This window comes from Diceros bicornis, chromosome 8, assembly GCF_020826845.1.
Source record: "Diceros bicornis minor isolate mBicDic1 chromosome 8, mDicBic1.mat.cur, whole genome shotgun sequence".
NCBI classification, from domain to species: Eukaryota; Metazoa; Chordata; class Mammalia; order Perissodactyla; family Rhinocerotidae; genus Diceros; species Diceros bicornis.
The window spans coordinates 30742045-30758738 of record NC_080747.1 but is presented as its reverse complement, the minus strand read 5'-3'; the positions used below and the strand labels follow the sequence as shown (position 1 = coordinate 30758738).

Genomic DNA, 16694 nt, shown 5'->3' with positions numbered 1-16694 from the left:
GAGTGGGTATTCTTCAGAAAATAATGACAAACTAATAATAATGGTCCACTTGAAAAATCTCTCAATTTGTAGCTTATAACAAGCATCTAGCTGAAAATCACTGCAAAAATAAATTTTTTAACAGGGTCTCATTTCCTATTGGCAGATTTGACATAGTATATTTGGTTTTACTTTAATAATGTTTCAGCCACTATGTTTAAAAAAAATGCCAGAAATTCTAATGTCAAGAAATAGAGAAACTATGATGGAATACATTATACAATATAAAAAAAATTAGGATAATTATTGAGAACCGACACTGAAATCCTTGTCATTGATCACAAGGTGTTGTGGAAATTGTTGTCAAACCCAAGTCATCCTTTCGATTACCATTTCAAATTATTCACCGTTAATTTGCAGTGCTTCTAACAGAAAGCTGAGGGTTTTGTTCTCACACATTGAGGACAAGGAGACAGTTAAAAATTTTTAAATAAATATAGAAAAGCAAGTATTTTTCTCTCCCATTTTAAAAGCCCCTTAATCACAAGTCAGCAAGAATTCTCACATTCATCTACAACTTAATATAAAGCATTAGTTTTTTTATACCCACAACAAAACATGGACCTGCAGAAGTTTTCAAACAATCCTCCAGCAGCTTCATGCGGGTCTTCTGGAGCTCTGGGTTGTCCCATTCATCTTCATCAACTCCCCAGTACAGATCTATGACCTGGGAACCAATGGATGAGGCAGCATTAATTCACCTGCGAGAAAATTTAATTTACCTGTGGGCTTTATTCTTATTCACAATGCTGAGCTAATGTGACTTGTAACTTTTCTCTTTGCAGCATGTTTTCCCTTAGAGAGGGAAAATGATATTTAAGATCCAGCTAAAGATATATTTTTTTAATCCCATGACGGGTTGGGGATGAACATTATAATTTCTTCTTTTGTTCCTGATTATACTGTTGACATGAGCCCAGAGAAAATGAAATGTTAAATGTCAAAGACTTTGCAGTGCAGGCTTTCATTATACTGAAATGGTAACAGGATTTCAAAAAAATGTCTGAAAGCAGCTGGGATACAGTTACCACATTATTTGAGACAATTAAATAACAGTGTGTGATGTTGTTATATGTCTTCATAAGAGAAGGGAAAACCACAATAGGCATTAACATATGCTGACCTGAAGTTAAATATTGACATTTCTTTAAAAAAAAGGCAAGAAAAAGAAACCAAAAAACCCTGTTATTATCATGCTTTATCCCATGGGGACAGACATTTTGTTTATGTCTGTTTTATCTGTAAGCAGTTTGGCTTTCATCAATATATATCTGAAAAATATGTATTGGAAAACAACGAAAGGTATGCCTTACTGAGAAGTGAGGATAATAGGCTCCTCTATCTCCTTACTTCAAAGCCATGAGGGAAGATTCTGAGAGTCTGTAAAAACTCTTACAAGTACACTCTGAAAAATTTGCTGTGGAGAGCAGTCCCTTTACTCAACTGCTATCTACATAAGGTAAATGTTTCCATTTGTAGCTTTGAAGATTTCTTCTTTTCCTTTCCTTGTTTCCCACAAATAGAAAAAAGAAGCTCCGTTCCTTACTGGCTATTTGCAAGGCATTCAGTGAGATGGAAGCACAGAGCACAGGTCCTCCATTGTGCCCCAAGCAGATCCCAGACACTCTGTGTATTTCCCATCTCTCGGTCGTGGCCCCACATGGGTGTGTTTGTACCAGATCTTTGTCTATCTGCATTTGAGTTTTTAGATAGCTGATAGAGATATAATAGCTTCTTTAAAAAATATCCCCATGGCCCAATCCAGGAGTTTTATCATATATGAAACTGTCAGCACCGATTTTGAGGTTCTTCCCTTTAATCTACCTTAAAAGGTTTAATTACAATATTAAGGTCAGGGACATGAGATTATAATTTTGCTGTTCAATATGAGACCCTTTAGCTGTGGCTTTTTAAAATTAAATATAAATTAATTACAATGAAAAACTCAGTTCTTCAAGTGCTCAACAGCCACATGTGGCTACTGACTCCCATGTTGGAAGGCACAGATATAGAATCCTTCACCATCACAGAAAGTTTAATTGGACAGAACTATAAATTACTCAGCCTCATATACTGAAATCATTAGAACAAGACATTTTCAGCCATCTGCCAACACACTGTCAAAATAAAAACACAAATCTACTGCAACGTGAATGGTAACTCTTAGTTGTGCCATGCATAAACTAACAACCATACACAAAGCCTGGACTCCATCCTTCTGGCTGACGCGGTTTGGATATACCTGAGGAGAGGTGTGATTTAGAACAAATGAAGAGAAACAGAAATGGTGAATATGAAGGTTAATATAACAAAAGCTATTAATATATACCTACTCCTCTTCTCTCATCTTCTTTAAACAACATAAAATCACACAAAGTAATAATTATAACAATATGTCATTGAATTTGTAACATACATAACAACAGCAGCACAAAAAGAGAGAAAAGGGAACAGAGCTATACAGGAGAAATCTGTCTATAGCTCACTAGAATTAAGTTACTATAAATTGTAAGTAGATTCTTTTAAGTTAAGATGTATATGCCTTAAAATAACTACAAAGAAAATAACTAAAAAAATAGTTTAAAAAATCATTAAAAGAATTATAATGTTACAGCAGAAAATATTCACTTAATACAAAGCAAAGAAGTAAAAGAGAAATAGAGGAACACAAAAGACATAAGGCATACAGAAAAAAAGTAACATGGCAGATGTAAATCCAACTATAATGATAATACCATTAAATGTGAATGGATTAAACAATCCAATCAAAGGCAGAGATTGTCAGACTGGATAAAAACAAGATTCAACTATATGCAGTCTATAGGAGACACACTTTAGATTCAAATAGGTTGAAAGTAAAAGGATGGAAAAAGATACATCATGCAAACAACCACCATAAGAAAGCTCACGTGGCTATACTAATAGCAAACAAAAGAAATTTTAAGACATAAAATGTAACTAGAGATAAAGAGGGACATTTTTTAATGATAAAAGGGTCAATCAGGAGGATATAACAATTATAAATGTATATGCCACTAACAACAGAGCCTTAAAATACATGAAGCACAAACTGACAGAAAAGAAGGAGGAAATGGACAATTCAGCTGTAATAGTTAGAGACTTGACTATCTCACATTCAATAATTAGAAGAACGATTAGAAAGAAGATCAACAAGAAACTAAAGACTGGAACAATACTATAAACCAACTAGATCTAAGATATCTGTAGAGCAATCTACTCAACAACAACAGAATGGAACATATTCCAGGAGGGAAAATATATTAGATCATAAAACAAGCCTCAACTGGGGCCAGCCTGGTGGTGTAGTGGTTAAGTTCGCGCACTCCACTTTGGCAGCCTGGGGTTCGCAGGTTCAGATCGCGGGCATGGACACGTGCACCGCTTATCAAGCCATGCTGTGGCAGTGTCCCATATAAAGTAGAGGAAGACAGGCATGGATGTTAGCCCAGGGTCAATCTTCCTCAGCAAAAAAGAGGAGGATTGGCAACAGATGTTAGCTAAAGGCTAATCTTCCTCACACACACACACAACCAAAAAACCAAAAAACCAAAAAAAGAAAAACAAGCCTCAATAAACTTAAATGGATTTAGATCATATAAAGTATGTTCTCTGAACACAATGCAATGACATTAGAAATCAAAAACAGAAATTTGTGAAATTCACAATTATATGGAAATTAACATACTCCTAAATAACCAATGAGTCAAAGAAGAAATCATGTGGGAAATTAAAAAATACTTTGAGATGAATGAAAAAACTTATGGGATGCAGTTAAAGTAGTACTTAGAGGGAAATTTATAGCTATGAATACCTATATTAAAAAGGAAGAAAGATCTCAAATCAATAATATAACTTTCTATCTTAAGACAACAGAAAAAGAAGAGCAAGCTAAAGCATGCATAAAGAAATAATACATTACAATGAAAATTAATGAAACAGAGAATAGAAAAACAATAGAGAAAAATCAATGAAACCAAAAGATGGTTCTTTGAAGAGATCAACAAAATGGACAAAACTTTAGCTGGACTGACAAAAAAAGGGAAAAAGTTCCAAATTACTAAAATCAGGAGTGAAAGAAAGGCCATTACTACTGACCTTACAGAAATAAAAAGAATTATTAGAGAATACTATAAACAACTATATGCAAATGAAATAGACTACTTAGATGAAATGGACAAATTTCTAGAGACAAGTTACATAAATTGATTCAAGACAAAACAGAAAATGTGAAGACATTTTCAACAAGAAATTAAATAGCAATTAAATAAAAACTGCACAAAAAGAAAAGTCTGGGTACAGATGGATGCACTGGTGAAATCTATCAAAAATTTAAAGAAGTATTAATACCAATTCTTCATCATCTTCCAAAAATTAGAAGAGGTGAGAACACTTCCCAATTTATTCCATGAGACCAATATGATACTGGTACCAAAGCCAGACAAAAATATCGCAAGGAAACTAAAGTGCAATATCTCTTATAAAACAAACATCCTTAACAAAATATTAGAAAACCTAGTCCAGCAGCACATCAAAAGGAGTATACAATACAACTAGGTGGGATTTATCAGGAATGCAAGGTTGGTTTAGCAACAGAAAATCAACTAATGTTATATAATATATATCAACAGAATAAAGGACAAAAGCCACATGACCAATCTCCACAGAGAGGAAGGGGAGTCAAGATGGCGGCATAGGCAGACTCTGAACTCACCTCCTCCCGTGGACACAGCCAATTTACAACTACTCGTGGAAAAATTACCCCTGAGACAGAACTGAAAACTGGATGAGAGGAACTCCTGCAACAACGGACAATCCTAACTGGGGTAGAAGAGGCAGAGACCCCCTTCCGGAGAGGAAAAACGGCGCCTTCACAAGCCCCCAGCTTCACGGCTGCCTGGAGCAGCTCACAGGTACGCAGCCTCCCTGGAGGCACGGGGCCCTGAGCCGGGGAGCGCCCCCGTTGTGGGCATTTTGTGGACCCAGCAAAATCGAGACCAGCGGCATAATATCTGACTTTGCCTGCTACTAAAGCATTGGGGAGGACCCCCAGAAAACCCGGTTCACAAAGAAACTAAAACTGGCTCTTAAAGGGCCCGCGCACAAACTCACCCGTTCCAGAAAGCATCCTAAAATCACCAGAAAGAAAGGTGCACAGTGCTTTGGTGACAAGAGACTCACCTAATAGGCCCTGAGTGTATCTCGGTGAGGGGTGAGACCTCTCCAGGGACTGGGACACTGGCGGCGGCCATTGTTGTGGCCTGGTGTGAGCGTGCTGACACAGACGCCATTGGAGTTCTCCCTGAGGCCTGCTAGCCCAAGGTCTGCTCCACCCGCTAGAGCACCGATTTAACCCAGCTCAGCCAGGGCAGACAGCCCACCCTAGAGACTGGCCCCACCCAACAACAAGCCCTCAGGCAACGTGTGGGCCTGCATAGATTGGTGACTGGATTCTCTGCAGCCTGGCAACTGAGCCGACTTGAGCGGGCAGGGTGTGCACAAGGAGCAGGTGGAGAGTGTGGGGCGGTGGCGGAGTGTGTGGGGCTCCCGCCATGGTGAGACTGGGTCCGCTTGGGGAGGTCGGGGCGCTCACACGGGGCAGGACTGTGTTGGCAGTGGTGTGGACCTGTGGGCAACAGGGCCTGTCAGCTGCAGAAGACTTGTGCTTCTCAAAGACCCACATAGGAGGTTTGCCCCACCTTCCAAAGCCTGAAACAATTGGGTGCTCCTGTGCCTGAGGCCAGCCCCACCCAGCTGCAATCCTCAGAGAGCTGACAAGAGACCTAATAGGCTAGAGGCTTACAGCAATTGTAAGGCCCTGAGCCTAACAACCTGCCACGCTGGGGGCCTACTCAATTAAAAGAAATACTGCAACACAAATGTGGTATTAGAACTTACAGCCAACCGTGCTGGGGCTCCCCACACCTGATAAAGAGACTGAAGGGCCCACAACAACTACAAGCAGCTGAGCATTACAACAGCTGGCCAGGAGCATAACTCAGCCTCCCTGGGCGCCTATAGGGAGAGCTAACAGGCCACAATAGAAGGACACACGTAGCCCACATAGGGGTCACCCCTGGAACATTGAGAACTGAGGGAAGCACACCGGAAGCCTCCTAAGGCATCACTTACATAAGGTCACCTATCCAAGAGCAGGAGACGTAGCTGACCTACCTAATACGTAGACACAAGCACAGGAAAAGAGGCAAAATGAGGAGGCAAAAGAATACATTCCAAGTAAGGGAACAGGACAAAACCCCAGAAAAGGAACTAAGTGAAACAGAAATGAGCAACCTACCTGACAGAGAGTTCAAACTAAGAGTGTTAAGGCTGCTCACTGATCTGGGGAGAAGAATAGATGAACTCAGTGAGAATGTCAACAAAGAAATGGAAGATATAAAAAAGAACCAATCAGAAATGACAAATACAATACTGGAAATGAAAAATTCATTAGAGGGACTCAAAAACAGAGTAGAGGATACAGAAGAACGGATCTGTGAGCTAGAAGAAAGAATAGAAGAAATTACCCAAGGTGAACAGGTAAAAGAGAAAAGAATTAAAAAAAAAAAAGACAGTCTAAGGGACCTCTGGGACAACATCAAGCGCACTAACATCCGTGTTATAGGTGTCCCGGAAGGAGAAGAGTGAGACAAGGGGGCAGAGAATCTATTTCAAGAAATAATAGATGAAAACTTCCCAAACCTAAGGAAGGAAACAGACATCCAGGTACAGGAAGCACAGAGAGCCCCAAACAAGATAAACCCAAAGAGGCCCACACCAAGACACATCATAATAAAAATGTCCAGAATTAAAGATAAAGAGAGAATCCTAAAAGCCGCAAGAGAATGTCAAGTTACATATAAAGGAAACCCCATAAGGCTATCAGCTGACTTCTCAGCAGAAACCTTACAGGCTAGAAGAGAATGGCACGATATATTTCAAGTGCTAAAAGGAAAAAACTTACAGCCAAGAATACTCTACCCAGCAAAGTTATCATTCAAAATGGAAGGAGAGATCAAAATTTTCCCAGATAAGCAAAAATTAAAGGAGTTTGTCACCAAGAAACCAGTGCTACAAGAAATGTTAAAGGGACTGATTTAAGGGGAAAAGAGAAGACTATAAATAGGAAAAATTATTTATTTCCATGATTAGAACGTAATGGATACAAATGTACAAAAAAGAGGTTAGATATTATATCAAAAACATAAAAGGAGGGAGGAGGGGAGTTAAAGAGTACAGCTTTCAGACAGAGGTCAAACTAAAGTGACCATCAATTCTGTATAGAAGAAGTAAGGAACAGAGAAGGACTACTAAAACACTGAGAAAAAAAAAAAAAGTTAAAAAATGGCAGTAAGTACATACTTATCAATAGCTACTTTAAACGTCAATGGACTAAATGCTCCAGTTAAAAGGCATAGGGTGGCTGACTGGATAAAAAAACAAGACCCATATATATGCTGCATACAAGAGACACACTTCAGACCTAAAGACACTCACAAACTGAAAGTGAAGGGATGGAAAAAGATACTCCACGCAAATGGCAATGAAAAGAAAGCTGGGGTAGCAGTACTCGTATCAGACAAAATAGACTTTAAAACAAAAACTGTAAAAAGAGACAAAGAAGGGCATTACATAATGATCAAGGGAACAATCCAACAAGAGGATATAACACTTGTAAATATCTATGCACCCAATGTAGGTGCACCTAAATATATAAAGCAATTATTAACAGACATAAAGACAGAAATAGACAGTAACACAATAATAGTAGGGGACTTTAACACTCCACTTACACCAACGGATAGATCATCCAAACAGAAGATCAATAAGGAAACATTGGCCTTAAACGACACACTACAACAGATGGACCTAGTAGATATATACAGAGCATTCCATCCAAAAACCGAAGAATACATGTTCTTTTCAAATGCACATGGGACATTCTCCAGGATTGATCACATATTAGGCCACAAAACAAGTCTCCATAAATTTAAGAAGATTGAAATAATACCAGCCATCTTTTCTGACCACAACGGTATGAAACTAGAAATCAACTATAGGAAGAAAATCAGAAAAGCCACAAGTACATGGAGATTAAACAAAATGCTACTGAACAACAACTGGGTTAATGAAGAAATCAAAGAAGAAATCAAAAAATACCTGGAGACAAATGAAAATGAAAATACGACATGCCAGAATTTATGGGATACAGCAAAAGCGGTTCTAAGAGGGAAGTTTATAGCGATACAGGCCTATCTCAACAAACAAGAAAAATCTCAAATAAACAATCTAACAATGCACCTAAAGGAACTGGAAAAAGAAGAACAAACAAAGCCCCAAATCAGTAGAAGAAGGGAAATAATAAAAATCAGAGCAGAAATAAATGAAATAGAGACTAAAAAAACAATAGAAAAAATTAATAAAACCAAGAGCTGGTTCTTTGAAAAGATCAACAAAATAGACAAACCTTTAGCTAGACTCACCAAGAAAAAAAGAGAGAAGGCACAAATAAGTAAAATCAGAAATGAAAGAGGAGAGGTTACAACAGACACCTCAGAAATACAAAAGATTATAAGAGAATACTATGAAAAGCTATATGCCAACCAATTCGACAATCTGGAAGAAATGGATAAATTCTTAGAATCATACAACCTTCCAAAACTGGATCAAGAAGAAGTAGAGAATTTGAATAAACCAATCACCAGTAAGGAGATCGAAACAGTAATCAAAAACCTCCCCAAAAATAAAAGTCCAGGACCAGACGGCTTCCCTGGTGAATTCTACCAAACGTTCAAAGAAGACTTAATACCTATCCTTCTCAAACTCTTCCAAAAAATTGAGGAGGGGGGGAAGCTCCCTAACTCATTCTACGAAGCTGACATTACCCTGATACCAAAACCAGACAAGGACAACAACAACAAAAAAAGAAAATTACAGGCCAATATCACTGATGAACATCGATGTGAAAATCCTCAACAAAATACTAGCAAATCGCATACAACAATATGTTAAAAAGATTATACACCATGATCAAGTGGGATTTATTCCAGGTATGCAGGGATGGTTTAACATTCGCAAATCAATCAACGTAATACACCACATTAATAAAATAAAGAATAAAAATCACATGATCATCTCAATAGATGCAGAGAAAGCATTTGACAAGATACAGCATCCATTTATGATAAAAACTCTGAATAAAATGGGGATAGAAGGAAAGTACCTCAACATAATAAAGACCATATATGAGAAACCCACAGCTAATATCATCCTCAATGGTGAAAAACTGAAAGCTATCCCTCTAAGAACAGGAACCAGACAAGGACGCCCACTGTCACCACTCCTATTTAACATAGTATTGGAAGTCCTAGCCAGAGCAATCAGGCAAGAGAAAGAAATAAAAGGGATCCAAATTGGAAAGGAAGAAGTGAAACTGTCACTATTTGCAGATGACATGATTTTATATATAGAAAACCCTAAAGAATCCACCAGAAAACTTTTAGAAGTAATAAACGAATATGGTAAAGTTGCAGGATACAAAATCAACATACAAAAATCAGTTGCATTTCTGTACACTAACAACGAAGTAGCAGAAAGAGAAATTAAGAATACCATGCCATTTACAATTGCAACAAAAAGAATAAAATACCTAGGAATAAACTTAACCAAAGAGGTGAAAGATCTGTACACCGAAAACTATAAAACATTTCTGAAAGAAATTGAAGAAGACACAAAGAAATGGAAAGATATTCCGTGCTCTTGGATTGGAAGAATTAACATAGTTAAGATGTCCATACTTCCTAAAGCCATCTATAGATTCAATGCAATCCCTATCAAAGTTCCAACAACATTTTTCACAGAAATAGAACAAAGAATCCTAAAATTTATATGGAACAACAAAAGACCCCGAATAGCTAAAGGAATCCTGAGAAAAAAGAACAAAGCTGGAGGTATCACACTCCCAGATTTCAAAATATACTACAAAGCTATAGTAACCAAAACAGCATGGTACTGGCACAAAAACAGACACACGGATCAATGGAATAGAATCGAAAGCCCAGAAATAAACCCACACATCTATGGACAGCTAATCTTTGACAAAGGAGCCAAGAACATACAATGGGGAAAAGAAAGTCTCTTCAACAAATGGTGTTGGGAAAACTGGATAGCCACATGCAAAAAAATGAAAGTAGACCCTTACCTTACACCACGCACAAAAATTAACTCCAAATGGATTAAAGACTTGATTGTAAGACCTGAAACTATGAAACTTCTAGAAGAAAACATAGGCAGTACGCTCTTCGACATCAGTCTTAGCAACATCTTTTCAAACACCACATCTGACCGGGCAAGAGAAACAATAGAAAAAATAAACAAATGGGACTACATCAAACTAAAAAGCTTCTGCACAGCAAAGGAAACCATCAACAAAACGAAAAGACAACCTAACAATTGGGAGAAGATATTTGCAAACCATAAATCTGATAAGGGCTTAATCTCCAAAATATATAAAGAACTCATGCATCTCAACAACAAAAAAACTACCAACCCAATTAAAAAACGGGCAAAAGACCTGAACAGACATTTCTCCAAAGAAGATATACAGATGGCCAACAGACACATGAAAAGATGTTCAAAATCACTAACTATCAGGGAAATGCAAATTAAAACCACAATGAGATATCACCTCACGCCCGTCAGAATGGCTATAATTAACAAGACAGGAAACAACATGTGTTGGAGTGGATGTGGAGAAAAGGGAACTCTCATACACTGCTGGTGGGAGTGCAAACTGGTGCAGCCACTATGGAAAACGGTATGGAGATTCCTCAAAAAATCAAGGATAGAACTACCATATGATCCAGCTATTCCACTGTTGGGTATTTATCCAAAGAACTTGAAAACGCCAATTTGCAAAGGTACATGCACCCCTGTGTTCATTGCAGCATTATTCACAATAGCCAAGACTTGGAAGCAACCTAAGTGCCCATCAAGGGACGAATGGATAAAGAAGATGTGGTATATATACACAATGGAATACTACTCAGCCATAAGAAACGATGAAATCCAGGCATTTGTGACAACATGGATGGACATTGAGGGTATAATGCAAAGTGAAATAAGTCAGAGGGAGAAGGTCAAATACCGTATGATTTCCTTCATTAAGTAGTAGATAATAACAACAATAAACAAACACATAGGGACAGAGATTGGATTGGTGGTTACCAGAGGGGAAAGTGGGAGGGAGGAGGGTGAAAGGGATAATTTGGTACATGTGTGTGGTGATGGGTTGTAATTAGTATTTTGGTGGTGAACATGATGTAGTCCATGCAGAAACAGAAGTACAATGATGTACACCTGAAATTTTTACAATGTTATAAACCAATAAAAAAAAATAAATAAAAAATTAAAAAAAAAAAATCTCCACAGAGAAAAAACATTTGACAAAATCCAACACCTCTTCATGGTAAAAACACTCAACAAACTAGGAATATAAATTAACTTCCTCAACCTGAATAAAGGACATGTATGAAAAAACTACATCTAACATCATATATTTTAATGAAGAAAGACTGAAAGCTTTCCCCCTATGATTAGGAACAAGAGAAGGATATCCACTCTCACCACTTCTATTGAACACTGGACTGGAGGTTCCAGCCAGGGCAATTAGGCAAGAAAAAGAAATAAAATGCATCAAGATAGGAAAGGAAGAAGTAGATCTATCTTTATTCATAGATCATATGATCTTGTATATTGAAAATCCTAAGGAAACCACTAAAAAACTGTTGGAACTAATGAGTTGAGCAAGGTTGTAGGATACTTCTACACACTAGCAATGCACAATCTAAGATGAAATCAAGGAAACAATTCCATTTAAAACAGCATCAGAGAGAATTAAAAACTTATGAATAAATTTAACAAAAGAAATGCAAAATTTATACCCTGAAAATTACAAAACACCATTGAAAAAAATTTTAAAAGATCTGAATAAATGGAAAGACATCCCATGTAAAGGGATTGGGAGACTTATTATTGTTAAGATGGCAATACTCCTCAAATTAATCTACAGATTCAATGCAATCACTATAAAACTCCCAGCTGGCTTAGTTACAGAAATTGACAAGCTGATCCTAAAACTCACATGGAAATTGAAGAGACCTAGAATAGCCAAAACAATCTTGTAAAAGAAGAACAAAATTGGAGGACTCACACTTTGAGATTTCAAACTTACTACAAAGCTACAATAATTAAGAGAGTGTGGTACTGGCATAAAGATATTCAATTGAATAAAATTGAGAATCCAGAAATAAATCCTCACACTTAAGGTTAACTGATTTCAACACGGATGCCAAAACAATTCAATGAGAAATGAATAGTATTTTCAACAAATGGTATCAGAACAACTGAATATCCACATGCAAAAGAACAAAGTTTAACTCCTACCTCATAACACATAGAAAAATACTCAAAATAGATCATAGACATAAATTTAAGAGTTAAAACTATAAAACTCTAGTTTTATAGAAAACATAGGGGTAAATCTTTGTGACCTTAGATTTGACAATGGTTTCTTAGATATGACAGCAAAGTACAAGTAACCAAAGAAAAAACAGATAAATTGGACTTACTCAAAATTAAAATATTTTGTGCTTCAAAAGACACTATCAAGGGCCCGGCCTGGTGGCACAGTGGTTAAGTGCGCATGCTCCGCTGTGGCGGCCTGGGGTTCGGATCCCAGGCACACGCCTACGCACCGCTTATCAAGCCATGCTGCGGCGGCATCCCATATAAAGTGGAGGAAGATGGGCACGGATGTTAGCCCAGGGCCAGTCTTCCTCAGCAAAAAGAGGAGGATTGGTGACAGATATTAGCTCAGGGCTGATCTTCCTCACAAAAAAAAAACCAAAAAGACTATCAAGAAAGTGAAGAGCACCCACAGAATGGAAGAAAATATTTGCAAATCATATTTGATAATGTATTTGTATCTAGAATATATAAGGAACTCCTATAACTGAATAATAAGATAAATAACCCAACTAAAAATGGACAAAAGATCTGAGTAGACATTTCTTTACAAACATTACACAGATTGCCAAAAAACACATGAAAAGATGCTCAGTATCATTAGTCATCAGGGAAAACCAAATCAAAACCACAATGAGATAACATTTCTCATGTACTGATTTAGCTATAATCAAAAAGACTGATAATAACAAGTGTTGACGAGGATGTGGTGCAATTAGAAACCTCATACATTGCTGGTGGGAATATAAAATGGTATATCCACTTTGGAAAACAGTCTGGCAGTTCCTCAAATGATTAAACATACAATTACCACATGATTCAGCAATTCTCCTAGGTATATACCCAAGAGAAATGAAGACATATGTCCACACAAAAACTTGTACATGAATGTTTGCAGCAGCATTATTCATAATAGCCAAAAAGTGGGAACAATCCAACTGTCCATCAAGTGATCAATGGATAAATAAAAGGTGGTACATCCATACAATGGAATATTATTTGGCAATAAAAAGTAATGAAATACTGATACATGCTACAACATGGATCAGCCTTGAAAACATTATCCTAAGTGAAAGAAGCCATTCACAAAAGACCACCTCTTGTTTGATTCCATTTACATGAAATATCTAGAACAGGCAAATCTACAGAGACAAAAAGATTAGTGGTTGCCTATGGCTGAGAGGGAGGAGAATAGGGAATTTAGGGAGTGATAGCTAAAGGGCACAGGATTCATTTTTGGGGTGATGAAAATGTTCTAAAACGGATTTTGGTAATGCTTACACAACTGTGAATATACTAAAAACACATTAAATCGGACACTTCAAATGTGCGAATTTTATGCTATGTGAATTGAATTATACCTCGATGATACTTTGCACATCTAGTTTGTACTGTGATTTTCTACCGGTCTTACATCCCCCACTCATAGTAGAATTGAGTGCAAGAACAGTGTAAGTTTAATACAAGCACTAGTCTATTACGAGCTAAGATGTAACTAATACAATAGATCTAACTAAATCTAACAATAAGATCTAACTAAATACACGTGGACCAAACAACCAGGGTAAAAGTCAAAACAAGGCTTTCACTTAGATTTTTAAATGGAAGCCTAAGTGTCACATGATTTATCTGCCACCTATGGGAGTCTTTACTAATAGTTTTTCTATCTGTTATTTCCTTAAAGTTTGGCCACCGCTGCCCTCATCCAGGCCTTCGTAACTCCACGTCTCCTTACTTCAGTAGCTTTGTTTAAATATTCTCCTGCTTCCAGCTTTTCTCCCTTAAATTGTTCTTTCTCAAATGTCTTTATGGGCAGAAAATGATGAAAAGAGATAAAATCAAGCAACTGTGAAGACAGGGAGGAAATAAATAAATGAAACATCTAACTTATGCAACACAAACCATCATTTTGGGCCAAGAGATATGCCATATATCCACCTGATCGATAATTGGCAAAAAGCAGTTGGAACCCAAAGTGCTCAACAAGACAAGATTTATGATAAACTTAAAAAAATTAAGTTTAGCTTTTGGCCTAACGTCCAGGCACTGCAGACACTGGAATCTAATTTACTATTTATTGGAATACTAACTTGTTGACAGCACATTTTATGTGCCTTATTTCATCATTAAGTATAAAAGCTCAAGAAAGTAATTTGATTTTATCTTTTTTTACTTAAAACCATCTAACTTGTTTTAAAATATTCTTAGGGAACCTAATTTATCATGCTTATTATAATGTGCTGAACTGGACTGAAAACAAAAAGTCAGCAAATAAAATCCCTACCAAATTTTACCACTTGAAATCAGACATAATGACTTAAACACGAAGATTATCAAAGAAAAAAATAAAACAACCTGTAAGAAACAAATAATAACCTCATGCTTTACCAAAAAAAACCCCAAATTTGAATTCATAATGGTTTCATATTATAATTTCTTCAGAAAGAGAATCTGAATTTAAATATTTTCCTTCTCAATTTTCCCATGCCATATGATACTATCTGAATGCAAAACAAAAAATTTAACTACAGAGACAATATGCCTGATTTTGTTTTTGAACAAGCACAGTACTGAAATGAAGGCTGCTCCTCAAAGCTATTATAATGGGAGGGGGATACACACTCATTCCAATCATTCTGCCATTACTCTGGGCATTTCCTCTGTAGGAATTATCTCATTTTGTACTGAAAAAAACTCTTGTCACTTTATAGCTGGAGTTAGTTTTTATTAGAAATGGTATTTCTCCAGTCTTACTTGGCCTTTACGTTTAGAAGACATAGCTTTGGAAAGACCTTTACCTCTTTTAAAAAATCAAATCTATTCTTAAAGAGATTAACATCTGCCACCACTAAAAAATATTCAAAAGAACACAGAGCAGGTTCACAAAGTTCTGAACAAGGACACCATTATTGTGCTATGGATATAACTTTCAAGGTCAATACAGAGGTGAAGACAGCACTCATTTGAATTTGTTTTAGTAGTTGTGTTCTGTTACTAGAATGTTCATCTCACAGGAGAAGGTAAGCAGGGAGGAGTCAAACTTCAAACTGGGTTTGTCAGATACTGTTTACCAGTGATGAGTTATGGTTTATAGATATGGAAATTCTCACTCTGATTAGAATGACTTTCCCCAGATGCATGGGATATAAGAAAAAAAAAAAAAAACCTCTTCAGGTCCATATCATTCACGGCCACACTTTTACTAGAACTAATGCAAATACTGACTTTAGGTCACTTGCAATTATTCTCTTGGTCATGAGATATATGACTAAGATATATGGGTACATGTACATGAGTAAGACATTTTCCCCAGACATTTCTGGGAAAATTAGGTCTTAATTCAAGCCCAGGAAGGACTGGCTGGCCCCAGTGGTCATACACAATCACCAGAAAGAAAGAGGGTCCAACAGTATGACGTAGGATGATGCTTCATCTCAAACCTCAAACAACTAACTGCTCAGACCTCATGACTGTGTCTTGGGAGATTTAGCCTCTGGACAGCCCTACCAGTTAGGATGTGATGGTAAGGAAGAACTCAACCATGAATAAGGCAGGACCTCTGACTATTAAGGCTTAACGAACATGGAGAGAGAGAGTACTAGGAGTTGTTGGAGCCAGAGCAGGAGCCGCAAGCCAGAATCCACTGTGCTTGTGTTAAGAATAAGCTGGAGAAGCTCAGTCCATGAAGGAACCGTAGCCAGGCTGCAACTGGTACCAGTCTCCTTCAGTGGCAGGACGCCCGACCACAAAGTGTGTACCTCAGTGAGAAACCCAAAGCTGGCTCTGTTTGTATCACTGGGATCTCAGCAACCACTGTTATCAGAGTGACCCTCTGAGTGTACCTGTGCCTGTATTACTACTGCGGCTCCCTAAATTATCTCTTTGCTTCCATTCTTGCTCCTTCTAATCCCCTCACTACACTGCAGGCAGAGGGATCTTTTTAAAACACACATCTGATCACCATAGCTAAGATTTATTTTTTACTCTACCAGACACTACATAATTTATTTACTCCTTACACAAACTTATGAACCAGACAGAAATATTATCCCTGTTTTATAGATGAAAAAGCCGAGGCACAGAGAAGTAATATGCCCAAAGTCACACAGGCA

At 37.3% G+C, this 16694-nt stretch overlaps 1 protein-coding gene across 2 annotated transcripts in view; it reads right to left on the bottom strand.

Moving 5' to 3' along the window:
- Positions 1–16694, bottom strand: part of NWD2 (NACHT and WD repeat domain containing 2) — a 175609-nt gene that overhangs the window by 77377 nt on the left and 81538 nt on the right. For both annotated transcript variants that reach the window (XM_058546865.1, XM_058546864.1), the window contains one exon: positions 590–706. In XM_058546865.1, the coding sequence (XP_058402848.1) occupies positions 590–706 (117 nt within the window). The remainder of the gene's footprint in view (positions 1–589; positions 707–16694) is intronic.